Genomic DNA, 27,623 nt, shown 5'->3' with positions numbered 1-27,623 from the left:
CTTCAGTCACTTCACTTTCAAATTTAATTTCACTTTAGCTAAATCTGCGTAATTCCAGCTGCTGATGGTTTTATGCAAAGCTGTATTGTATTCTGAGCTTTCTCCTTTCTTATCTATTTTTTTATTTACTTACATTTCATATTCAGATATATGTTTTTGTTTATTCATTTCAGGGATGTTCTGCTGTGGGCAGGAATACGTGAATAAATCAGATACCATATGCTGCTCAGGTTCCAGTGGTGAGTCCCTAGCACATGTTAGAAAGAATGAGCAAGTGCCAGTAAAATGCTGTGAAACTGAACTTATTCCAAAGAGCGAAGAATGCTGTAATGGAGTTGGATATAATCCTTTGAAATATGTTTGCTCTGACAAGATTTCAGCTGGAATGGTGATGAAGGTAATTGATAGAAAATCTCTCGGTAGCTCTGATTTCACAATGGAAAGAGAAATACACTGTTCATAACTATTTTTCTAAAATAGGAATATAAAAAATCTTGTGTGCATTATTCATTTTCACATTACATCCATATTAATACCGAATGAGTTCACCATGATTGATGTTATTGCAATGAATTCTAAAGGAATTAATAATGATTAGCTGCCTCTGTGAAGTGTTGCCCGGCACTTCAGATTAGTACAGCAGCTAAAAGCTGGCATACTAACAAGACTGACATGTATAGCCAGTTTCTGTTCTGTGACCACTGTTCCTGATGATGTTCCTTAAGTGGAAATTAAAATTGAAGTGGCAAGTTCTGAAGTATAAAAACGCTATTACATTTCAATTTTGGCAGGCAGTATTAGTATAAATAAAATAGTATTATAGAAATAAAAATAAAACATTTTATATTTTCTTGATGGACTTAATCCTCATCCTATAGAAAACCACTAGCAATTTTGGCATAAATTTCAGCAGTAGTGGGATAGGTCCCTATATAACTAACTTTTAGCAGCAATGAGGGTACTATGTTTTTGATACTGTTTGTGCCTAATGAATTGTATAGTTTATTTTCACTCTTTTTTCATGTCCGAGTAAACCAAGCACTATAAAGGTTAATTCCACCTCTTCTGAGAGTGGCCAGTGATTATAGGAGTTGGCATGAGACAATCTGGACAAACTTTCAAAGCTGTAAAACCTTGCAAATTTGATAGAAATCTTCAAGAGTCAGCATCCTGCTGTTATACCGACACTGTAAAAATATTTTTAACTGTTATTACATTTTTTTTTAAAGAAAATGAACATTTCAAAGGACGGAAACTCTGATTTTGTAGATGTTTATTATTTCATATAGAGACAGGGAGAAAGTGGGTGAGGGAGAAAGTGGGTGAGAGAGAAAGAAAGAAAGAGAATTGGATATTGTGAATTGTGCAATATGGAAACCAGATAGGTACTGTAAAAGTTAAAAGAAAGCTAGACCTCATCCTGCCATGTACAGGTGTTTCTGTATCATTTTAATTAATCTGCTAAGTTAATACAGAAATATTTCTTCCATCTTCTCCTTTTCATGTCAAGGTTTTCATGTAATTTCATTTTCGGACTGAATAATTTTCTCCTAGAAAAGATCCAAGTATTGTGATGAGTCAGCTACAGCTCCCACATGCACTGTATTAGTAGTTCATGGAAGGCAAGAATAGATTAATGAGTTCTGGTAAATAACATGCAAGAGCCATGCCTTAAGTATAACATATAAACAAAGGCAACACTTTGTATTTCACTTAACCCGCAGTGGAAAAGAGATTGCAGTGCTAGCTTTCTGATGTGTGTAAACTTACCAGCACTAAAAGGATTGATATCCTGAGGCATAATCTGGAGCTACTTTATATGTGAATCCAGTCCATCTATATTGTACATCCTACATTGATATTTATTAGAATGTAATTTTTGTGAAAGTGCCAAGTTTGGGAAATTAAATTAGCTGAAGTTCATAATCAGCTAAAAAAATAATTTCTAAAGGTAAATTTACAAAGCATTAGATAGAATCTGTTTGGTTTTCCTTCAGAAGTTTGGGGTCTCATGGACAGAAATATTTGTAGCATATATTGCAGTACATTTCTTCCTGCAACAACCTACATTTGATGAGAGTTATTGCTCTCTAGCTAATGGTTTGGCAAAAATACTATTTCATGAATTTTAACGGAAACTAGAGATTGTTCAGCGTGTATTTCTGTTTCTGTGAATTGTTCTTTATGGGTTAAATTTTATATCTGCGTCAGCATTTGCAGAGGTCCTCCTATTGCAGCAAAACTGCTGTTTAGGAGGGATGTAGTAGAAGACAGAATTTATATATCCCATGGATAGAGTCCTCTGCCTTGAAAGCTGCCAAGGAATTGCACAGAGCCCTCTTGTGTACTTGGCAAGCTGTATGAGGGGCTGGGAATTGGCTACTTATTTGTCACAGGATGTTGGCTTTGCAGGAGCAGAATGTTCAAAATCTTGGATAAAATTCTGTTCTCACTTGATTCTAGACTCTTCTGTGTTCAACAAACCCAGCCACTGGGAATTCCAGTGGTTAAAATTTGTGATGTTTTCATCCAGGGACCCTACAAAGAAAATCTGTTTCTTTTAGACAGGATTATAAAAACACTGATGAGCAAAGAGGGCAGAGAGACCAAAGGCTGAAAGTGTTTCTCATACACTAGAAATAATTGTATGTTGCGTAAAGAGAAAGAAGTACTAATGGACTCATTTCTAAAGAAAGAAAGATGGAGTATACATGTTAACACTGAATGTGCATTCCTTAGGTAAAAGAAGAATGCAAGGCTAATATTCTTTGCCCTTTATCTATGGAGGCAACAGCACATTGTGGCAAGTGTGACTTTGATCCCAGGGAGAGTATCTGTGTGTGGATAAAAGGCTCACAGAGTGCTGCAGAGGAGATAAAGGAAGGTGTGTGTCCAGCTGAAGAGGAGACTGTCTACACAGGAAGCCCGAAGCAGTATTCATTTACAGGTAATGAAAAGTGGCGTATCAGACTGGTGGTTTGCTAGTCTGTTTAATTCACTCTGAAGAAAAAGATGTCCTGAATGCTATCAGGTATTCTAATTAAATGTGAAGCAATTGTGGTGAAGTAGCATTCTTTAAGAATTAATCTGTGAATCAGGACAGGATCTTCAGGGAAATGACATGAGTATTAAGTTTGGTGAATACCTGAGGTCTAAACCTGCTTCCACAAAAGTTGATGGAAGCATTGCTAGATCAGAAAATGGCCCTGACTAAAGGAGGAACTTCCATATCTGTCTTTAAATGCAGAGGTATTCCCATAGCCCCAGGGAAAAAAAATAAAATAAAAAAAATATTTTATATTTGGTAAGACAGAGATGATCCATGTGTAACTTTCTTTTTCCAGATCTGAACCTCGAACCTTTTATCACATATGAGTACAGAGTGGCTGCTTGGAATAGCTATGGAAGAGGTTTCAGTGAAATTAGCAGAGCTGTCACTAATCAAGATGTGCCACAGGGTGTAAGTCCCCCAAAATGGGCCAAAGTGGATAATCGGGAAGACATGATACTGCTAAATTGGGAGGAACCACTTCAACCAAATGGTATTGATACATGTTAAAATCAGAGTAGGTTCTGTTTGACTGACAAGAGTTCCAAAATCACAAAATGTTTCTTGATTAATCACTGTCACTGGCATATACATATTCCTAAATTTCTGCAAAAAGAATTTCCTTTAGGTTGAGATGATTTTCATTTCAAGTAAGAGTAGAGTCTGCCTTCACAGAAGGCAATTTGGTATGTTTCTAAGAAGTGTCCAGAAGTCCCTTTTGAGAACAACAAATATGATCATAAAATTACAATCATGTTACAAAATGTCTGGAGGTGTGGGGGGGAATACACATGTTTCTTTTGGGAAAAATTGGTTATGATTTTCAAATAGTAAGAAAACTTGGAAGACTCTCAATCAAAAAATTGAGATCTTCTGAGATGGTCAGGTTGGATGGAGTCTTGAGTGACGCGGTTTAGCACAAGGTGTCCCTGCCCCTGTCAAGAGGAGCTGGAGCTGGATGATTTTAAGGTCCTTTCCAACCCTAACTATTCTATGATTCTGTGTTGATGTAGAGATTGAGGAAAGTAGCTGGTAATTGACATTAGCCACTTGATCAGGATGATTATTACAGTGGTCACCTGGATATTCTGTTTAATATCTTATGTGTGCAGAGTATAGTAGTATACCATCACACAGGATTTCTCAGCTGACAAAAGGGAACATGTTCTTTCTGCAAAAGGTGTTATTCTTCACTACATCATTCTCCGAAATGGAATTGAGCATTTTAGAGGAACAGAAATGAGCTTCACAGACACAAGTGGTGTCCAGCCATACCAAGAATACTCATACCAGCTGCGAGCCTGCACTGTTGCTGGCTGCACAGACAGCAGCAAGGTTAGTGAATTGGTCTTTATGGAAGTGGTGCCAGAATTTAATCAGCCAGTGTGCTAACATAATGCTTTTGAAAAGGTGTAATTTGAAGACATGCTGATTATTGAGTAAGTGGATAACATCAATAATCTTATTTGGATTCATCTACTGATGGGTGATTATTTGGAACCTAAGGCTGATACAAACAAGCAGCAAAAGAAAGCAGTGTCTCAGTCTCCTGGCAAAGCTGAAATTGCACTGTAGGAACTGATGTTTGTTGAGAAGAGAACTGTATATGATAGAATAGAGTAAGGAGAATTAAAATGCACTTTCTCTGATGCTTACAATTACATTTTTGCTTCTCACTAGGAGGTCTATAGCCTCTTCTTTCTTGCTGTTTTTTAGTTTATCTGCTTTAGCTCTAATCTGTCAATTTGTTCAACAACCTTGAGTATCCTTGCACTATATTACCCTTCACTGGCTTTCCACATCTATACCTGCCTTGGACTTTATGCTTCCTACACTTCCTTTGCCTGCCTCTGCTTCAGTTTGGAACAGACACGATTTCTTCCCTCCTTTTGTCACTGCTTCATTGCCTGCTGTATCAGTTTAAATCATAGATGCCTTTCACCACCATTACTATTTAACCAGCTCTAGTTTCTATTCTACAAAGTACCTGTCATTGGGAAAAAACTATTTCTCAAGCAAGTGACCTCTTTTTCACAGTAATATCCTTGCCTCTATGACAATGGATTTTTAGGACTGCAAGTGGTCTAGGGTCTATGGGTCAGAGGCAAAGAATAATGATTGTTCTATGTAATTATAATATCAATGGGATATTATATATGTGTGAGGTTTTCCAGGTGTTTAAATGTTTCTCTTATTGGTGCAAGTCTCAGGCAAAGTATAAGAAAAGAAACACTGATACAGAGGGATGGAGATAGGCACATAGTCCTCCATGTGTATGCAGAGCTGTGGTCTCAAAGCTCTACAGACACAGTTGCAGCAACCATGGGCCTGAGCTAATATATCCTTCTTATTTCACTTCCCTGTAATTAAGAATCTTACTGTTGCAAACACTGAAGTCTGCAAGTAGGGACTGACTCCAACAAATGCACTAAGACAATATACTATAGAGGTCACATTTTATATTTACAGCATAATATGAATACTTTATGGCTGTAATAACAGAAAAAGAAAAGTGATTCTCAAAGAGAAAAAAGTCTGACACATGAAACCAGTGTAATTTGGAAATGCTTCTGTAGGAGATGGTAGAGATGTGTCAATAGAGAATTAGCTTTTTCCTTTTCCTCCTATTCTTTTTTTTTCTGTAGAAAGAGATTAACAATTGCGAAGTTATTCTGTCATTCAGAATCTTTGGTTTCCTTCCAAAAATATGGACTTGCAAATAACTACAATAGAGTTCAGATTGCATGGGATAAATGGAGGCTCAGCCCCATGTTTACTGGTGCTTAAAATACATTAAATCAGGCAGTTAAAATGCAGAGACACTGACAAACCATATGGAAGAGAGTTATCAAGAGTTTTGAAGCAACACAGTTTTTGTTGTTTCACCCTGTGCTACGCGCTTCAGCTAAAACACAGTGAACCTGTTGTGATAAATTGTAGGCATAGACTTAAGTAATGTATTCAAGGTCAGATTTCATTGTGAAAAAGGAGGAAAAAAGTAACTAGTTCTCCAGGCCCTTGGTAATGATATGCCAGCCCAAACAACATTTTAAAACAAAAGTGACATTCTCATTGATCATGGTATCTAGTGTACTATTACATTAAATTGCTGTTTAATTCCTATGTCTTCAGGTAGTTGCAGTCACTGTCCAAGGAGTCCCAGAGAGCATTCAGCCACCAAACGTCAGTGTTTTGAACTCAACAGCACTACATTTAAGCTGGATTGCACCCAAGAAACCAAATGGTATCATCAAAGAGTACCAGATCAGTCAAGTAGGGAAAGGTCTGATATACACTGATGCTGCAAGCAGAATGCAGCACACAGTATCAGGTAAGGAGGCAGAGTGCTCTGGCAGGCTAATGTCCTGTCCTTATTATCTAAGACAGTATTAATATACTAAAAATGCTGCTTGTCTGTAACTTTTAAATACCCATTACTAGGCACAGTTTAGAAAGCTTTATCATTACTTACCTTAAATCTGGGTTTTTTTCAATCTTTTTAATTGCTGGCTGCTGTTTGTTAAAACACTATTAGATTTCATTTCAAAATGATAAAAAAAAGTAATCTATCCAGCTCAATTCAAGATGCATGCTTTGTGTTGTGCTTGAGGTCCCAGATATTCTGTGTAGGCTTCCCATCCCTTCACACCTTTTCAACTCTCTCTTTAACCATCATTAATGTTCGGTAATGCAGTTGAAGTCACCAGTGCTGCTTTGAATGTATAGCAGTGTATAGCAGTGTTGGAACAGTACTTTATGCCTCAGATAATAAAAAGGAAATGAAGACAGAAAGGGAAAGATCCTCGATTCTGTTTATAATCTTATATATTGCTTACAGCCATTTTCTAAGTACTTGGTGAAATTTCACCAGTGTGTGTATGTATCTGAAAGACATTTTAGTTGAGGCGTTTTGGGGAAAGTTTTAACTCAGTCCTCAAACATATTATTTTCACCTATTCAATTCTTATTTATATTTGAACATTACACTGAAACAACATTATTAGAAATGTTGCTGTTGAACACAAAGCATTCTGAGCTGTCATTTTTCACTCTGACCTCAGGCTGCTCATCATATTTTTGTTGTTATGATTTTTAGGAATTCATAAATACATTATTTCTTCCTTTCCTTCCCACCCCTCCCACCCCACCTCCGATTAGGAAACTTAGAGATTTATATATTATACACATCATATGATAGCCACCTGCAGAGCAGAAGTTGACTTAGGGCACATAAAACCTGTCAGGCATATATGGCACTCTCAGCCACTCCTCAAAGCACGAGTCCTGAGTGGATCCCTTAGTGCTTTAAAAGACATCATCCTTGCTGTAGTCACTCACAGAGGAGTAAAGGTTTGCTATTCCTTTTTGACAGTATCATGCTTAAGTGTGAAATTCATCATCAGAATATTATTTCTGTGTCCATATTCAGTGCTTCTGGACATAAAATATTAACTGTATGCCAGTTGGTGGTAGGTGTTTTAGAATTGCTGTTGTAAGTTTATACTTGTAAAGGACACCTACCAACAAGGAATGATCTATTAAACCCATTTAAAAATACTTCTTGTGCTCCCACTTCCTTCCCAAAAGGCGGTTATACCTCCAGAGTAATTGAGATTTTAAGGCAAACAATACCAAATGAAACCACCTTCTGAGAAACAAGACTCATTTTAACTTTTGTGTGCCTGTTCCATTAAGCCACAATGTTGCCATGTTAAGACAGGAGTGAAAAAAAATTATCATTCTTCCTGACAGTCTTGATCAAATCTTGTGCTGTTTTCTACAGGAGCTTACTTGGGTAATGAGGTGTAATTCATGGCAGTGATATAGCAATGCAGATAATTGTTGCTCTCTAAATTAAAAGAATAAGATAAAACAATCAAATTTAATTCATATATGATCTCAAATGTTTGAACTGTTGCCTTTTTTCCTGTGGATGTACATTTCGATTTTCTCATCTTCCTTTTTTTCTTTCTCTCTCCCTTCCTCCCAAAACTGTCTGCTTTTCCCTGAGCAACAGTTGAACATTAATGAAGCTGTAGCATTAGTATTTCTTGAGACTTTGAATCTAGGGTCTTGCAAATAACAGACACCTTGCCACTGCACCATTGTCTTGCTGCTTATTTTTAATTACATCAAAGCTTTGGAAACATGATCCCACAAATGCTTTGTGGGAATAGCGGTGAATGTGCTCATCATGTGAAATCCATAAATTGCTTATAATCCTCTCAAGATGTTAAAAAAAAACATTAAGTAATTGAAGACAGGAAGTCCTCAGTTAATTATTTAGAGGTGTTATCAATGCTTTAAGCAAACTGAAGCATTTTGTGCTATCTCACTGAGTTGAATGCCACTGGGACCTAGGGCAGCAGCCATCATCTTCTCATATTCTCTAATGCAAACAGCACATGGCAGCTTGTCAATAAAAGACCTTTTTATATCATTTATTACTGAACACTTCCACTACCCTGTACAGAACAATTTGGATGACAGTTATGGCATTGTTTCACTTTGTGTTACTACTACTTTACAAATGGGCCTGCTAATGCTTTGTAGTAGGGCCAAACAGAGGGTAAGACTGAAGAAAATAATTAGGGAAATTGTAAAAGAAAGCTAAGAGTGCCCTCTTCAGCAGAAGCAGGTGGATATATAGCAAAGATTTTCCTCAGCTCCCCTTTTTTAATACATTTAATACAAATAATAGCTCAATTAAGAGACTTTATTGAGAATTTGTAGGATCAATCATCTTTAGGTAAAAGCTGAGCAAGATCATTGATGTTTATCTTAGTAAAACAAACACTATTAACAAATACTTTATGACTGAATGGTTTGAAATTCTTTCATCTGAACATATTCTCCATTTCAGGGTAGTGAAAATAAAGAGATACAGAAATATTGTCACCGGTCAACTCTATCTCCATGCAGCACTGATTTCATTAGTAATATTTATCTAAAGGAAACTCTTAGGGGTGGAGGGATTGTGTGAGACTGTGGTCAGCAATCTGACATCCTCCTAAGTAAATTTTCCACAGTGAGACCCAGGAGCATTATTCTGGGAGCTGATTACTGACATTGCTGGAGCCATACCCACAAATGGAGACAAACAGTATTAGAAGGAATTGATTTGACTAATAGAACAATGCATTCTTGAAAAAAAACCCCACTCTTTCACAGCCTTTTGGCAAATGACAGTTGCTGCAATAACAAAATAGACTGCTCAATTAAAAAAACAAAAAAATAAAACCCATAAACCCACAATAATAGACCACAAAAGAAAAGAAGTATCCTCTAGTGAACAATCAAGCAGAGAAATTGGAAAAGCAAAATGCTGTTTATGTTTTGAGATTATCTTACTTGTTATTTTTATTATTAATCACCTACGTAGATTTGCATAGAGCTTTCCAAACCATGCATAAGACAAGGCACTTAATGCAAAGCTTTAATAATCTAGATAAAAATATGCTGCAACTGCTCTGTGTATGGCAAGAGATTTCAGGTATCAGAATTTCACCAATAAATTCATTGAAACCATGTGCTCTTTTTTAATGCCCATTTTTCTCTTTAAAATGTAGTTGTAAATGAGTATTGCTTTATTATGCATGTTTCCTTTAAAAGTGAACATGACTCCCTTTAGGGGAATTCAAGTAATTTGTTGCCACAGTAATCTTTTCTATCCTGAAATGTTAAATACTTGGCTTTCCTCCATGCCTTTGCCTCTCTCTAGTCTGCAACTGTCATTTTCTCCCTTCTTACTTTTATACACAATGTTCAGATGATTTTTCTCCTCTTCCAGTTCATGATTATGTTGCAGCCAGGGCTGTCCCTCTGGGTCATCTCTTTATCTTCTCTCCTTCATGTCTTGTTCAGTAGTTAAGTAGCCTGCATTGTTAAGTAGCCTGCATGTCTTCCGTTCAGTATTTTACCTTTCTATGTAATTGTTTCCTATTCTTTCTATTTGTTCATAATACATTGTAATTAAAATATCTTACTCGCTATGAGCAAGTTTGTTTATAAACAAAGATTTTGTCCAGGCTTTCTTTCTTGTCACAGAATTGCATTGTTCTTGATGTAATTACAATTAAGTGCATGGGCTACATCAAAAGTTCCTTAAGGTCACAAAGTCATGCACTTAAAAATCAACTTATATTAAACATTTGAATTGACCTGTATAATCTTAATTCAGCTTCTTTCACACAACCAGTCAGCATTAAACAGTAGTGTAGTTATTTGTACATAGAGTTACTGTCTCATTCAGTCCACAAGGTGTGTCTCTTCTGGGTAAGAATGAAATGGAAAAAAAACCCAAAACAATTAAAAACAAAACAAAATAAAATGCTCCTGTATGTAGGACTGCTGCCCCACCTTTTGGTATGCTTGGTAAGTTTATTCCTTCTGGAAATCTCAGTGTAAATGGGCCTATGTCTGCATCTGCCCAGAGCAAAATTTCCTTTCTGCTTGGTGGAAGTCAGGGAGGCACATGGTCTTAAGGTCCTTTCCAACCCTAATTATTCTATTACTCTATGATTTTATGATTCTATGAATGTGGAGCACAGTGAGGGAGGCAGCTGGGATGGTGCCAACCCAGAGGGATAGAATGTGGATCATGGAAGGGCTGGAGAGATTGGCTGTCAAAAGGAAGAAAGGAGAAGGGGCAGTGTGTTGGGAGGATGGCCAAGTGGTAGCACATGGGACAGTGTGTTAACCCATCAGCTCGCTGTCCGGCTGCTGCCTGCCTCTCTGGGGCCATCCCCACTCTTGCCTATGGTCCAGAACCCCATGTCAGCCCATCTTGGAGATGTGCTGGCTTCCACACAGCTCTGCCCTGCCCAGCTTTGGGAGGCACCATTCTTAGGGAAGTGCCTGGGCTGGGGCTGCCATGGTGCCCAACTGGGAAGCCTCATGAATCCTGTGGGATGCCAGATTAGAAGGCTACAAGCAAGCGGACAGTGGCAGAGCATAGAGGAGAGGCCACCTCTGGATCAAGAAAGTTGGCTGCTGTTGTCCAGGGCATTCATATCTGCTCAGGCTGTAGTACTGAGGAAGGTACATCTTGTCTTTTCCATTTTCTGGACATCCTGCCTTGAAACCTGGGGCCTGAATTTCCTGAGCTCTTGGGGCTGCAGATGAAGGTACCAGTTGTGCTCAAATGGATGAAGTTTTGCATGAGACCAGGTACTCTGACAGCCAAGTCCCAGGCATTCCGAATGGCCTCCTGGCAGGTCCAGGGGGGTATTTGTTTCTCAGTGTCTTTGAGTCAGCATCGTGGTTCTGAGAGAGAAATGTTTTATCCTTTCTTTTTTATTGTTATTCTTCTGGTACTTTATGAAGCCATTTGCAATTCTCAGCTTGTGTGTTAATAAAGCAACTGTATGCTTTAGGGCCAGGCACTACAAAATTACGCAACCTAGGGACCAAGGGAACACGTCTTGGAGGGAGTATTAGACAGGACTGTGCCACAAAGCCTATACATAGAGGGGGTCAGTTTGTATCATACAACATCCTAATGCTGGGATTACCTACTTTGAGAATTCAGTTTTGAAATCTTAACATTTTCACAGGTTTTGTATATAATTTGCTTCTTGCTGCTATTTGTCCCTTTTGCATTCAGGAAGAGGAATGTTTTTTTAACGTATTATGAAGTGTTAACAAGAGGATCCTTGAAAGCATTCAAGAGAGAGATTTCAGTGTCTGTGCCTTGTAATATAATTTTTAAGATCAACTTTGAGCAATACCCAAAAGAGTAGCTTAGCAAAGACTCTGTAGCCTGGGCAGGAGCAAAGTCTGTGTGGCAGTTAGATCAGTAATTAAAGCTGAGCTCTGAGGCATTCAAGATAGGCTCACAGGGGTCTTAAGTGTAAGAAACCTCTAACGGGTGTGCAGAAATGGCTATTTTAAAAGCTTAGTATCTTAGCCAAGTTTTTGGTGAGGAGTCCTGAAGTCAAATTCTAAAGCTATGGGCAACTTGACGTCAAACCTGAAGTCATTGACACAGAGCACAAGGGTGCCTGAAAATTTCCAAGGAAAGGTCAAAGCAATATATTCTCTTTTAGTCTCATTGGAGGATGTGCAGCATAAAAGGTTTGAGCTACAAATAATCATTTTGAAGAAACTACAAGCAACTGGAATTAGTATCTTGTAGCGGGGAAGGCCTGGTTGTTGATCACTCTTCTAAACTGTTTTATAGCATCTATAGTACAATCTTGTAACAAATAGGAAAAATAGGAGACAAAATTAACAAATAGAAGTTGGGAAGGGGACAGGAACACAAAAAAACCACCTGAGAGACTGGGTAAATTTTCAGATGGTAATCTGGGTTGAGATCTGGACTGTTGTTACTATGCTGCAAGTACCATCTAACTTATTTGAAGCTAATTCCAATATATCTATATGAGGGGCATCCATAGATCCACTGCAGCATAGACATATGTTCAAACTATTTTTTTTGTCAGGTCTTTTAAACTAGTAGAGGATATACATGTATAAAATTAACAAGAATACACCATTCAGTACTATTCAGATGTAACATAAGAATGGTTCACATTTTCTTTGCCAAAATATTAAATGTTAACTTTAAGTCTGGTAACTTTCTATATACTGACACAATTCTTGGGATGCCCAATGTCAACATTTGAATCTAATCTATGTTTGCTCTTTCTAGGTCTGCAGCCATACACTAATTACAGCTTCTTGCTTACTGCATGCACATCTGCTGGGTGTGCTTCTAGCCAGCCACTTTCAGGTCAGACTTTACAAGCTGCTCCTCATGGTAAGGGACAAGTGCATTCTTATAGAGATGGACATGTGGGCTTGTATTTTCTGATGGTTTAACAAGGTGCAAAAATCAACTTTCACCCATCAAGCTGTTGTGTATAAATTTATACAAGAGAAAATCCATCTCTCTTGGTGTTTTTGTATCTTAACACACTCTTTATACTGACTGCCTGGTGTGGCATTTCTACTTTCTTTTTGAGATGATTTCCCTAAGTTCCTCTTTAAGCTAGCAAGGTTAGAATTACTAGATGCATGTTTTTTAAAGCACAAATAAATATGCAGAGACAACTGGGCATATAAAGGCTGCAGCCTTTGGCCTTGTTCTCCATTAAGCTGCACCTTGCCCTGGTGGCTGCATTTGATACAGGGTAAATGCAGAAAGTGTGTTTAATTTTGTTTCTGGTAATGTTTTATGCTTTCCTTACATTGCTGAAAGCAACATCACTAACTGTGGGAAAGATAAAAAACCCAACCCTTTATGTTTCTGTCAAATTAATATAGTGTCACTGTGATGTTAATAGGGGTATGGCCAAAGCCTCATCATATCATAGTCAGCTCAACAGAAGTGGAGATCTACTGGAGTGAACCAAAGAAACCCAACGGACTCATCACTGAGTATCGATTATTTCGTGATGGAGAACAGATTTTCCTGTGTGGCAGTACAGACTTCAATTTCACTGATGTTAACCTGCAGCCTAACAGGAGGTAAGGCGTATTAAAGAGCTCTGGTAATGGGTGTAAGGAGTTCAAAATATATGTATGTGTGTTTGTGAAATGTACAAGAGACAAGTCACTCTTTTAACAGGAGAAAACTGTCTTACAACATTACTTAATTACTGGAAAAATTGTTAGGTCACATTTAGGAGGCTTCCAAGTGCTGGAAAGCTTTAATCAAAGGACTTCCCTTTCCTTTCCTTTTCTGAGAATAAGCCATTTTGATTCAAAGAGAGGGAGGCTTTTTTTCTTCATGAATGGTTGGTGGTTGGTGGCTCATTGTTTTTTCCCTTCATGGAATAGATTTAGAAAAACATTTTTTTTTCAACTCTTTATAGTCTAATCTCTTTAAATTGGTGAAAATGGAAATGTTCTATTACTGATAATGCCTAAAGCTTCTAACCATAGTGTCTACTGATCTTTTTGTGTTTGTGCAGATATGTTTACCAGCTGGAAGCCAGCACCTGGGGTGGCAGCAACACTAGTGATAAATATGTTGTACAAACACCAGTAGGAACACCAGAGAAAATTCATGTCCCATATAATGTCACAGTAATTGATGCATATTCCATATTTCTAGTTTGGGATGTGCCAGGTAAAAATGTATTTTTATGTAGTAATTTGTAGCAAAATGAAAGCATGGAAAAGTTAGTCTACTCAGCCAGGCAGATGAATCTTTCAGATATTTTTATTCTTCATATTTAGTTTTAGTGTTTGTGTGATTTAAATAACCAGTATCTAAAGCTGCTGTTTCCTAGACACATTTTAATAATATTGACCTATATATTTGACATGGGTGTTGTGAGGATTAGCTGATCAAAAATCATATGTTCATTTGACTTTCTAAACTATCATTGAGTACAAGTATTAAAGAAAAAAAGAAAAAGACACAATTACATTGAAAATAAATTTTCTCTTCTGTTCAGACTCACCTGAGTTGTCAACAGGAAAACCTTCCAGACTGTAGGGTTGGTGTTGTCTTGGCAATTAAAATGAGCGGTTGTCCTGCAGATATGCAACATTGAGCTCCTTTAACAAAAGGTGTCAGAGTGTGACATGAAGATCTTGTGCTAGCTTTGACTTGATTAAGTACATTTTATTCACTCGAGCACCATAGTGTTTTGTGGACATGTTACCTTACAGGAGGATGGGTCAGCAAAGGCCCTCTTCTCCTGAATATCCTCAGGTTGTCTTGGCCTGCTACTGATGTAGGCTAAGAAGGAGTAACAGAATAATAGTATCTTTTTATATGCTCTGTGTCATTAATATAGATCACAGCTTAAGTGATTGGTGTACTTTACTGATGTTATAAAAATGATATGCTATAGTTATTGAGGGATAATGAGAACATTGTAAATGAACAACTTTCTATCTAGTGTAGTTCATCTCCAGCAAGGTGTTCTCCACTTTCTCCATATTGGGGTTTTTTAGCTAAAATTAGGTCAATTTCCTTTAGAAACTTCAGGTGTTTGCATGTTGCAAGAACAATACGTTTTATCAATGAACTCAGGGAAGTTTTTAATGTCTCTTCTTCTCATCACAGTAGAGTCAATTGACATTAAAAATAAAGTCACCTAGAAAAAATATTTTTGCCTTCAAGGCTGGAATCGCAAGTTATATGGCAGTGCTTAGCAGCATTCACCCTACCCATTTAAGCAATGATTAATAAATCTATAATACCCTGAGCTGTCAATCTTTTAGTTTTCAGACGCACAAAATCCATTATAGAAATGCTATAATATATGAGAAAGATTAAAATCTTAAATTAAACTTTTCCCCCTACTGCCTGAAAGGATTTAGAACCCAGCAGAAGGGAGGTGAATTCAAATGTCATATAATCTACAGTTGACTTTACTGGAAAGTGACTCATGCTGCATGATTGTTTTGATAATAAATATAATTTAAGGTACAAAATATTCAGCAACATTATAAATAAATTTAGAACATAAGAATGTACTGGAATAGCACAGGCTTGTGAAAAGTGTATTATTTCCCAGAAAAGCTTGTCCTTGTTGTTCTAGACCTTTTCTTTTCCAGTTGTTCAAATTCCTGTTACTCGTAGTAGGTTACAAGCCTGCAAGGAGAATCAGGCTCTGTGTAGTACATTTGGTTATGTTGTAAATAAGGTTGTGTAGACACAGTTCATGTATTCCTGAAACCACACAATTAGAGGGATAAGGAGGAGGCTGGACATTACAGCCCTGTAGAGGATGCAGGGTTGATGTATTCAAATGGCTGTCGGAATAATTCTCCTCAATCAGGGGAAGGCATATGTATTTCTTTCCAGGTACTGGGATGCACCTTGAACTGTTATCTCACTTTCATGGATATTTGGTGACTTAGTCCCTTCCTCTCTGCCTTCTTGTTCTGGGGCCAATTATTTAAGTATGAATAAGGGATTGGTTTTCATACAGTGCCCTGCTGGGTAGACAGGAAAGCAAAACTGTTCCTTTTATTATAGCACCTCAGAGCCACTGGTTGATCGTACAGCAATGGAGAGTATTAGCAGCAGATTATGTTACTGAAAGAATACTAAATACTACTAATGCTACAAACCAACCATGTGTGCAGAAGCATAGATATATACAGAAGCTAGAGAATTAATTCTTGACCCTTCATATCCCAGTCTAACACTCGTTCTTAGATCTTTATACTCTTAGTGCTTTTTTCCCCCCAAGAGGAAGACTGCAGGGCATGCAGGTTCTGATCTTGTGGAATGGCTTACATCCCACTGAGAAGTCCTATGGATGCAGATATCTGGGGCCACATACATCCCCAGCTTGGTAGGATTAGGCTAGACCCTGCAACTTTTTATCCTCATTTATATAATTGTGCATGGAATAACTGTGTTTTCCTGATCTATTTCTTAATGTGTATGATTCCATATTTTAAAATAAGCTATATTGAGATAATAAAGGTTTCCCTTACAAACCCAGAATGCAGCATTTGTTATAAGGATTGTCAGGCTTGGCAGTCAGTCTTGGATGAGACATTTAATTGAAAGTGTCCATGGAAAAAGTGCTTTTTATTAACCAGTTTTGATGAGGTGATAGTTGGTCATACTGTCTTCCTGTCTGTGGATATCAGGAATGCTTTAGCATTCTATCTTCTTATCTGTTGTAATAAACTTGGATCAAATAATCACCTTCAGGATTAATTATAGGCGTAATATTACACAGACCTTCATTTTGGATGGCTTTAATTATAATGTTTCAACTTCGGTAATTTATCTAAACCTTATGACTTTATAGATATATAGCATTTCAAAACTCCTGACTTAGCTAAATAGCAAGGTGGTGAAGTAGTGGTTAAAGTGATGGATTTGGAGAAAATATTTGACACACCTCACTCACTATGGAAAATAGGACTTTATTTTCTGAAATAGGCATCCCATTATCTTGTGTTGTATTGCCTCAGTGCACAGACCTCAAAGGCACGGTACATTTCACTGATATGCTACAGAAGGATATGTTACAATTATTATGGAATGACTATTAGTGCCATGGATAGAGGCAGAAAAGCTGAATGGGAAAAAAAGGCCCCACCGCATAATTCTCCCAAAGCATATCCATAAATGTTATTGATAGGTAGGCAGGTAGCCATCCTGCATTTCAACTCGTTGGTCCTCACTGGGGGCTTGATTCTGCTAGATAACTCCAGTTACTGATGATGATGCCATGAAGCCTGTACATGCTCAAAAGAGGATCCTGCCCTCTGCTCCTATGTTATTTCCTGCATATGTTAAGGATGGTCTGAATAAAATGTCTTCTTTAATCATGTTGCAACACTCTTCTTCATCCACCTTTGATTTGCATGTCGATTAGAATGAAAGTTATGTAACATGTTTGGATTCTTACTTTATTCATGGTATCAAATTTGGTATTTGGATGACATTTATTTGTCTCTTTAGCTTCTCCAGCTAAGCTGGTTTCTCCTTTGTTGGTGGCCTCTCAAATTGTTCTGACTTTTGCTAAGCCAATGTTACATTTCTTCTTTTTTGCTTTCTCATATAAATGATTGTTTGCTCCACAACACTGTAGGGCAAGCTTTTCGAGCTCAATGTCCAGAGTTCTTCATCTTGAAACAAATTAGCATTTCTAGCTACTAATATCTTCGGAGTCTTGCTGGTAATACTTGATACAACCAGAATGAGATGGCTGGGTACTTGAAGCTTAAAGTAAACACTTAATGTCAGGAAGCCAAATAGATTGTTTCAGTTTGTGAAGTTTAATATTAAAATATAACTTTACTCTTACTTGTTTTTTAAATAAAAGATATTACATTATTCTTTTGGTGTCTGTTGTGCGTGTGTTCAACTATTGTGGATGAGTTCAACTATTTTGCTCTAATTGTGATAGAGCTTCACATCATATTAAACAATGTTTCAGCAACTGACTTCAGATTTTTTGTTATCAGTCGGTAAAACAGACTGTGGATTTTTTTCCCCAATTCGAAGCATCTTGTGCTGCAAATTCTATTTTGACCTACCCTAGTTTTGAAGTACACAGAGCCATCAAACCTCATTTGCAGAGTTTTGCACAGAATTGGCCGTTAAACATTATCCAAATATGCCCACAAAACCCCAAGGTTTAGTTTGATTGACTTGTCCCATTGCAGAATGTGCACCTGCTGTGAAATGCAGTCACAGGGAAAAAATAGTGGAATAATTTAACTTTTATATTTGTAAAGATAATCAGGGTTTTTCTGATTACATCTTAACTTCATAAATGTTAAATAACCTATCAGCATCTACTTGTTGTAAATTATGAAAAAGAGTATTGCTGGGAATATTAACCAACTAAACCCTTGTTCTTTAGTGAACATGAAAATGTGTTATGGCATATTGTCATTGTGCTCATGGTAACTTTGACACTAAATAACAAAACTGCCATTTGCACTTAGGGTAAATTGGTTCATTTGTGCTTTTATGGTTCCTTTTATTCTGACATAAATTTATGAACTCTGGAATTAACCAAGTCGTGTGGTTTCCCAGCTGACTTTAACAAACATGTCCATTTCGTTTCCCTCTGATAGAGCACATGAGGTAGTAGTTTCAGACTGGCTGCAGATGCTGAAGGCTATTATGGGAGAAAGTTTTTTTACCAGACTGTGTGTTGTATAAGTGTGTATTTTTTCTCTTTCAGATTACAAAGACATCCTTTTATCTAAGCATTTGATTCATTACATCAAATTGCAGAAGGATTTCCATTGGATATTGGAATTTTTCAGGATGTTTACTTGATCTTATTTACAATTTCCTGTATACTTGTTGAGAATGTTTTTCCTCCTGAGCATATTCATTCTTGGTATAATTCCTAACACATTGCAACATTCAGCAGGATTTTAAGATTTTAGGGGTTTGGTTGGATTTGGTTTGCTTGGGGTTATTTATTTTGAGATATGGACTGAATGTTGGGCATGGGTATGTCAATCATTTTGAAATAAGTGTCCTCTGCAGCATATTGATGACTGGATTCAGCTGTCCTTGTTTGTATTTAATCTTCCTTGGGAAATCAGGCATTCTGAATAGTTCCAATTTCAAAGGTTTCTGGTGAATTTTGCCTAGAAATTCACCAATTGGATGCACAAAAGTGAATTATGTGTCATTTTAATAAGATAGCAAGGAATATCTGGTCTGTTGTCAAGACTGGAGAAGAAGGGGACCTTAACTAGGAGATTTAAAAAAGGTTTCTAAGGCAGTAGGATGTGATGTTTACCACATCAAGCTCTTTCAGATCTTCTGTGATGTCCTTTACAGGCACTCTAATTACAGCAGAACAACAAAAGGTAGTTTAGATGTAATACTATAACTTTAACTACTAGTGCCATTACACAATGCATACTTAAATGCACTCTTCCAAGGCATTTTATCTTACATATACCACAGACAAAAAATAGCCTTTTATTTTTTTTTTTTCTGCAGAAGCCATCTACTTCAAGATCACCTCCCACAGTTTTACTCTGTAACATCTTGTATGACTTTAAAAGTCATGTTTCTGCTGATCCATTCTTACCGATTAGAGCTTGGTGATTTTCTTGAACCTTTTACATTGAAAAAGGAAAATCTTGCAGTGGGAGTTTGGCACTTTCTGTTTCCTTTTCTCTTCACCTCTTCCAATGACTAGTATCAGCACCTTTGTTTTTCTTCCTGTAAGATGAGTATTTGAATAAGATTGAAGTCATGCCACTTCAGGGCTTTTTCTTTTCAGATCTTTTTAGTGTAATGGTGTTTTTTTTGTTTACCATCTAGAAAGGCAGCAGCATCTTCTTTCTTTGGGATTTTTATGTCTTCTTTCTCTTCTAGGAATTGTGAAAACTTGGTATTTCAAGGATTTTTTGTGCTCTTCCAAAGTACAGTGGTTATTTATAGTACCACAAATAAACTTGAAATCTCTCTGATTTCTTATAAAACTTTTTTTTCTTTAGTTAATGTACATAATCACATATATAATTAACTAAAAAAAAAGCACATGTAAAAGATGCACAACAGTGGGAAAAAAATTGTCTTTGTAGCTTCAATTATTGCATTCAATATATCAAGTATCAATATAGGTACTTTATTAGAGAAGGACCAAAACCACAATTAGGTATGGAAAGATTCTTGAGATCTGGACAAGTTTCAGAAGTGTTCATAGGCAACTGATTCTTGGTGGAATCACAAAGACATCTCTGCGACAGCTAAAGTAGGTGCTGTATGAAAGCAAAATGTGCTCTTAATCATCAGATACATCTTGATTCATTTCAGAAAAGGGACCTTCTCTGCTTTATTCTTTCTTAAGATTGTGCCTTATGTGACTGCAGAATGGAGGAAACACACTTAACAGACTCTTCTTTGGCTTTTCGCTTGGGTTTATTAAATTGCTGCTGTCTGCATAGAGCAGTCTATAGTGGCCAAAAAAGATAATTAACCTACAGCTCATTTCCTAATAACAAAACCAAAGCTATAAAATAAAACAAAAAACCCCACAAACTCTCAAGAAGTCATGAGAGGAAACAAAGAAAGATCCAGGAACCTGTGACAATCATTCTAAGATGATAGTATATGGCTAAGCTCGTTCTTGTGAAGAAACTGCTTTTTCAGTGTTTCAACAGAACTGAAAAAATAGGAATTGACAGCTTTGGAAGAGGAACGATGGTGAAAATGTCTGAATTACAACAAAATAGTAAAAATTGAGGGTTGTTTTTTTTTTTTCTTCAAAGAAAACTAACCTGTTCTTATATCAGTTGAAACAATAAGTTTCTTGGTGCAAGATTGTGTATTGTTCTTCACTGGGAAAGCAGGCTAAAAACTCACACTCAGCTACCACTGCTGGGGTGAAAAGAGATATCCTGAATGGTTGCAATTCACTTTTTTGATCATGTGCCTCTCTATTCAAGCAGCAGTGCCTAGTAGCTGTTGCCCCTCCAAAATAAAGAAATAAAAGCTGCCTGGGTCATAGTCATTCATCCTGGAAGCAGCAATTGCAACACGAGCACTGACTGAACTGAATTGAGATTTTTAAGTAAGAACTGTAATGTCTGCCTTCCAGTTGTGATCTGCAGATGGATCTGTTTCAGTTTATGTTTAAATGACTGTAGTTTCAAAAAGAGGCAGTAGGTAAAACCTTCAGAGGGGGCTTACATTTAAAATTGCATGTGATCAGTGCCTCTTTGAAGTTGTCCTGCACTACTGTTAGTATTTCAGATAATCACTGGCTGTTCTCTGTGTCACAACAGGGATATTCATAATTGACGTGCCTTTGGAATACAACATCTTACTAAATTCAAGCAGTCCCACTCTACTAGTGAAGCCAGTAGGACATGCACTTTTTGCTCTTGTCCATGGCCTGGATCCCTACACCCTGTATGAGATAAGAATACAGGCATGCCAGAATGGTAAGATGATTTTCAAAGTCTTGCCTCTGTAACTGGGAAGGGAATGGAGATTTTTTCTTCAGATAAATTCAACTCCTCAAAACAGATAAAATCTTGTTCCTACATCGAAGTCCAGTGTTTACTTAGTGTAAAGAAAGCCTGGTACTGAATGAAGCATAAAATATTTCTCCACATTATATCATGAATATTTTAAATGGAGATTTTAGGTAATATGTGCCTTTTTATTAAAAGTTCTTCACAAATAGCTTAACGATTCTTAGAAATCTGCATACAGAACAAAATCAGTTCTGTAATTCTTCACCAACAAGAAGTGGTAATCATAAAGACAGGAGAGAAGAACCCAAATATTACAAAATTAATTGCTTTTAATGGAGCTTTTCAAAATCCTACTGAAATAAGTCTCCCTAAAATGACATTTTGGAACCAGTTCTCACCTGCGCTGGTGAAAATCAGGAGTAAATAGTGAAACCACAGTAATTTAAATGAGTTTTCAGTAGTGAAATGAGGCACCTCTTCATTGGAGATTCATTACTTGACATTTATTTGCTTTTACTATACACTTTGTTGAGGAAGAACTCTCATTGCTAAGCAAACTTCTGTTTTTGTAGGTGGGTGTGGAGTGGGTGGCCAAACATATGCAAGAACTGCCGAAGCACCTCCTAGAGAACTGAGCCCACCTATCGTTAAAGCAATGGGATCTGCACTCATAGAAGTGAAATGGGCACCACCTAAGAAACCAAACGGCATTATTACTAACTACTTTATTCACAGGTAAATACTTTCATCACCTCAGATTCTTAGTCTCATTGAACTAGTAATTTCTTTATTCCTTGATATACTTGGAGGTGAAAAAGAAGTGTAGAAGTACATGATAAAGTGTATATCACCTTTCAAATGTTAAAGATCCTGATATATGGATGGACAAGTTGAGAATAAGAGCTGAGGCAAGAATCATCTTCCTGATCAACAAATGACAAAAAGCAGGTGAAAATATATTTTCAAAAGTCCAAAGGGACAGAAAAATATTATAAGGTAAATACTCTCACTGTGTTTACTCCACCTGCTAGGTGAATTCTTCAGTCCTCTCTGATAGACAGTTGTGAATGTTGAAATGGAGACAGGAGTAATTCACCATTTCTGAGGGTTTTAAAAGCAAAAAAAAGGTGTCTAGGTTCCTAATACAGATCAGTTCTCCAAGATAAATTATGTTCCTGTTTGTAAGTAATTTGGAGTGTGGTAGCATTGCATCTATTTATGTTGCTTAGTGTTTGCATTCAGCTGACCTGTTTAGGTGGTTGATTGGCTTACCCTCACTCCCTATGAGAAGCTTCATAAGCTCTGTGTGAGGTTTTTTCTATATAGATTGCGGAAATATCAAAGTAGCAAAACACTGATGACTGCTGTGCCCTTTGACCCTTTTATAAAAGCTCCTGAATAGCTTCAGAAAGGCAGAGAATATACAACTTAAGCCATGTATTGAAGAGGAACTTAAACTCTGAAGTTCCTGGTTTTCCCAGCTCTAAATACGTGTGGCAGACACATGCTGGGATGAACCTAGAGTTTGGGATATTTTATTATATTAGAGCTGTGACTTAGAAGACAGGGAATTGAATTACCTTTTGAAATCAGCAGTGATAATTAATATAAATTCACTTTGCCTTAAATACATTAGGAGTCTCTAAAAATTCCTGCTGTCTTAAAATATCCTTTGTTTGCTCTTTTTTAATTATCTGATCAAAAATACCCAAGTCCCTCCCCTGTATGAAGAGGAATGAAGTATATGTTATAGCCCAAGACATGTCTTCACTCTTGGTTTTGTAAATAAAGCTGATGATTACTGCTGCTATTCCATGGCAACCATAGAAAGGAAAAAAAAAAGAAATATAATGCAGAAGGCCCGCTTCAGTGAAAAATACTGTAAATTGAATTTGACAGCATTTGATGGCATTTGATTATTCTAGTCACAACCAAACAATGATATAAAGAGTAATATGAAACAGAATGTGTTACTGCCTAGCAGACTCAAAAGCAATAAACCTTCCTCCAGTGTGACACAATCACTTCACAATCATAATTGTAGCCTGTTTGATACCTCTGAGTACAGCAGAAGGGCACTGACTGACATAGATACATTTTGTTTTTTATTTAAAGTGAAATGAAAATGGCGCACTGGGGCTCCAGATACAATCGGTATATTCAGCTACATAGGCATGAATCACTTGGCAGTTATTTCAGCTGAAGTTTAAATGTGCCTAGACAACAACAATATCAAATCTTTCTCAGATAGCTGCAAAAAAAAAAATCAGAAATGGGATGTAAGCACATAGTTCTTTTTCATTTTGTAGCCACACATAGCCTTACATTGTTATAGCAGCAAGACTGCAGTATTTCCATGGGAGGTTATGGCATGTAATTTCTTATTCATCATGTCCCTCTTCCTTCCTGTGTCACCACCAAAATAAATTCATTTAACACAAAACCTGGAATGCTTGGGTAGCTAGTGTGTGTGCAGATCTTTGCATTAAAATGGCAGGACTCCTGCTTTCCTGTAGAATCATAAAACCACTTGGAATTTTGCACACATTTTGTTAGACACCAGAAAAATTATAATGTTAGTTTATGAGGGAAGAGATGGTGACACTTCATTTTGGATCCATTTAGCAGTTTCAAACACAGATCTGAAGCTTTTAAACTTTTCTCGCAAGGACCAGAACTTGCTAGAGACTGTGAGTGAGAAAAGATCTGGTTCATGAGATAATCACCTAATCTACTTCTCTTCCCGTTCATCATTACCATAGTCTGCAAAAATAATAGTACAGAAATAGGTGATGTATTTCTTGCTGTATTTTAATAACACAGAGGTTATATCAGCTAATGGAACTGCTCTCTGCTGGCCACCAGCATGCACTGTGTAGGATGCGCACGAGATGACTGAAAGAAATATTGCCTGTAAAATTATATGTAACTTTGGTTCATATTTTGCTTAAAGGAGTGTCTGAATTTCTGCCGAAGTGTCGACGTCATGTTCAGTAAGATTGTGTTACTTAATATGTTAAGATTATATGCAGGTAAGTGATATGTGAGATTGTAATGTTGCTCTCATTAGCTGAGCAATCCTTATGATGAAAATGTAGCTGAAAAATTAACAGGCAATTTTAGACAGAGGCCAGGTCTCAGTGGCTGTTGACTGGTGTGACTTGCAGTGTAGAGGCTTCTAGACTGACTCTTTCTGATTAATTGCTTATTCTTCTACCCTTACCCATGAGCTGCACACAAGCCAGCTTGCAAGGCACATAGGTGGTTTAATATAAGAATCGTTATGGATGGGTATGTCATTAACTATAAGAACTTCTGGAGGGTTTTATTTATACCTGTAATTGACATAATATCTAATTCAAATTAGCATGTTGCACACAATCATCTCAAATTCTTTTTGTTCACTTGTTTTACACAAAAGCCTGTAAAAAAATAAAAGAAAGAAAGACATCCAAACTACATTACTATAGATTTGGTGAATCTCAGTGGTAAGGGAGGCAGCTTTGTTTAGTTGGATTTGAAATTGTAGAGGGGAAGCATTGCTGATGTTGCATTATCCCCCCACGTTTGATGGTATGACTCCCAAATCATTTGAATTTTACCTCAAGACTTCTCAGCATTTTTAGTAATAACTCATTACCACTCTGATAAGGAAAACAACAAGCACTGCTAAGCATTTGGTTTTGTTGCATGGTGAAAAGAAAACATGTGAAGAATGATTCTGGATTGACCTGTAAGACCTCAGGGATTCACTGAGTCTCTTTCCACATAAGAAAGCTGAGGGGTGCATGTTGCTGTTAGTGTTGCTGCAGTTCTCTGCATACAGCTCTACAGTTATCTGTCACAAAGAAGATTATATTCTCCACTTTATGTCATCTGGCTCAGATTGGCAGTGGGGCAAGGAGAATTTACCCTTATAAAAATAACTATTTCTGAGCATCTTTCAAATCAATGTAAGCAGCAAATCAGACTATGCAGATTAAGAGACAGCTTCCAGCTCTTGGAAATGTTATTCTCCTTTGCAGCTCATTGTACATAAGAAACACTTCCAGTTAAATGAGCAGTTGCATCTTAAATCTTAAGATGGTTGAAATTATTACAGACTGTTCAACCACTTCTGTTCAAAGTTTATTCACACATGAAGATATTCTGTTTTTTAGCACTACAGATGGAACCATTTACCTAACCATAAGTTTCATTCATTAAATATTCAGTAGTAATAAGATCTAAATACTTAACCAGACTACATTGTACTGCTTTGCTTGTGGATGAGCTTACAGTTGGTGGCATACTTGATCTTTCAGTGTGAAAAAACTGTTTATCGCAGTCTCAAAATTTTATCAAACATAAGTCTGTATATTCATTTAAGTGCCATACTGCTCAGTCAGACAAGACGTATTAAATGTGACATTATTGCACTAAACGACTCTCTTTTCACTAATTGATCGATAGAGTATTTTTTAGGCATGTTTTTGAGTACACAGGGAAAAGGTTATACTGTTAGGCGCAGAAGAAAGGTATAGTAATGACTCATCTTTCAGAATTAGGTCTTGCATAAAATCAGTGAATGACATCTAAGGGAGATTTCTACATAAAGCTTAATATGCCATAGCAATAGAGCATGAGGAGGTATATTCAAAATAGGTGATGGAATTTTGGGATCAATGGGAAATTTTGTACCTCAAAACTTCCAGATATTTTGTTGCAATAGAGACAATTGCTAGGGAATCTTTCCTGCCTTTTCTACCTGCCTTTCTTCACCCAGCTCTGCCTTAGTATCAACACATCTTATGATTGGCCTATTTCACTGTACTAGTGACTGTACCTCAAAACTTCCCTTTTGTTTTTTAAACCACACTTTAATCCTTTTAAACTAAGCAGTGTCCATATAGCCTGCTTATCTCAGAGTTTAGCAAAAATTCCTTAGCTTCATATAAGAAAATAATGTATTTACACATGCCTTATACATCATATACACAAAGGATGAATAAACAGCTGTGTACACACGTGCATTCATTACATTCATTATACTTTCCATGTAAGTACCTGGGAATAGATTGCAAGAACTATTGTAAGTACCTGGGAACTATTGCAAGAAGCTAAGGTTATCAGTTTAAAAAAAGAATTTGTTGCATTTTATGTTTTTAAAATAATTCCTGGGTTGCTCTAACAAAATAAAATCTGACAGAATTCTGTGAAATAGGTTTTTTCTTGCCAGAGAAATGTTCTTTAGCTTCTGTATGTGTGTGTAGTGATGATGACACCCAGTAGGCAGACAAACCAATTTGACTTCTGAAATTTGCCCTACTTGCAAGAAAAGTGGCAGATAATGTAATTTGGTTTTTTGTTGTTGGCATGGAGGGTGAACATGCTTTTACGTTCTGCAAAGGCCAAGGTTTCTGTGAAGAGTAGGGGAACTGCTTATATTCATGTGCAGTACAACACAGCCATCACTGAAATTTATCACAGTGTTTAAATGTAACCAACTTAATTTCACACAAACATTTTTATGCCAAGTGAGACAATTGATTTGATAACTCTGTTTTGAAGATGAGTGCTTGCCTTATTACAACTGTTGTAAATTATATACTAGAAAGGGGCTGAGGATCATCTGTAATCTCCCTGGTACTCTGAATATTACCATGTCCAATACAAGATCTGTAGTAGGAATGCTATATATAAATTTATATGTGCATATATATGTGTGTGTGCATGAATACATATATGTATTTATGTATACACATATGTACAAAAATAAAACCCCATTGTGCCAAAAGCCTATACAGTAGTTGTCCTCATATATCTTAATTTTGCATTTTTAAACATAAACAGTGATGAAAAAAAAATATGTAGTTTCCGGCTAAAAGTACTACTTGTGATATTTTAACAAGTTTTTGTGGTGGAGCTACAGATTCTGCTAAGTTTATGTACAAGAGATTACTTACCCCATTCACAAGAACAAGTGCAATATTTGTTGTGAGCAAACTAGAACTTAAAAGTGTGCTGCTTTGGCTTTGAGGGCATGATAGAATATTTATCCCTTGTTCACTAGGTAACATTTGATTTTCAGAAATGCTGAAAATCTGCACCCATATTATAATCCAAGTCATTGCTTAGCAACTACATATGGATTGAAAATTTCATGCTCTAAGTTCTGAATATCTCATATCTGGTGTGTTCT

At 36.8% G+C, this 27,623-nt stretch overlaps 1 protein-coding gene across 1 annotated transcript in view; it reads left to right on the top strand.

Annotated features, from left to right (window-relative positions):
- The window catches only part of USH2A (usherin), a 375,630-nt gene that overhangs the window by 287,187 nt on the left and 60,820 nt on the right, over nt 1-27,623 (top strand). Inside the window, exons 50-59 of the mRNA XM_034060823.1 lie at nt 174-397; nt 2,740-2,947; nt 3,345-3,542; nt 4,230-4,384; nt 6,182-6,380; nt 12,705-12,812; nt 13,339-13,522; nt 13,969-14,126; nt 21,248-21,406; nt 22,015-22,177. Coding sequence (XP_033916714.1) covers nt 174-397; nt 2,740-2,947; nt 3,345-3,542; nt 4,230-4,384; nt 6,182-6,380; nt 12,705-12,812; nt 13,339-13,522; nt 13,969-14,126; nt 21,248-21,406; nt 22,015-22,177 — 1,756 coding nt within the window. The remainder of the gene's footprint in view (nt 1-173; nt 398-2,739; nt 2,948-3,344; nt 3,543-4,229; nt 4,385-6,181; nt 6,381-12,704; nt 12,813-13,338; nt 13,523-13,968; nt 14,127-21,247; nt 21,407-22,014; nt 22,178-27,623) is intronic.

Source organism: Melopsittacus undulatus, chromosome 3, assembly GCF_012275295.1.
Source record: "Melopsittacus undulatus isolate bMelUnd1 chromosome 3, bMelUnd1.mat.Z, whole genome shotgun sequence".
Lineage (NCBI taxonomy): Eukaryota > Metazoa > Chordata > Aves > Psittaciformes > Psittaculidae > Melopsittacus > Melopsittacus undulatus.
The sequence above is the reverse complement of the archived record's forward strand: the minus strand, read 5'-3'. Positions and strand labels throughout refer to the sequence as shown.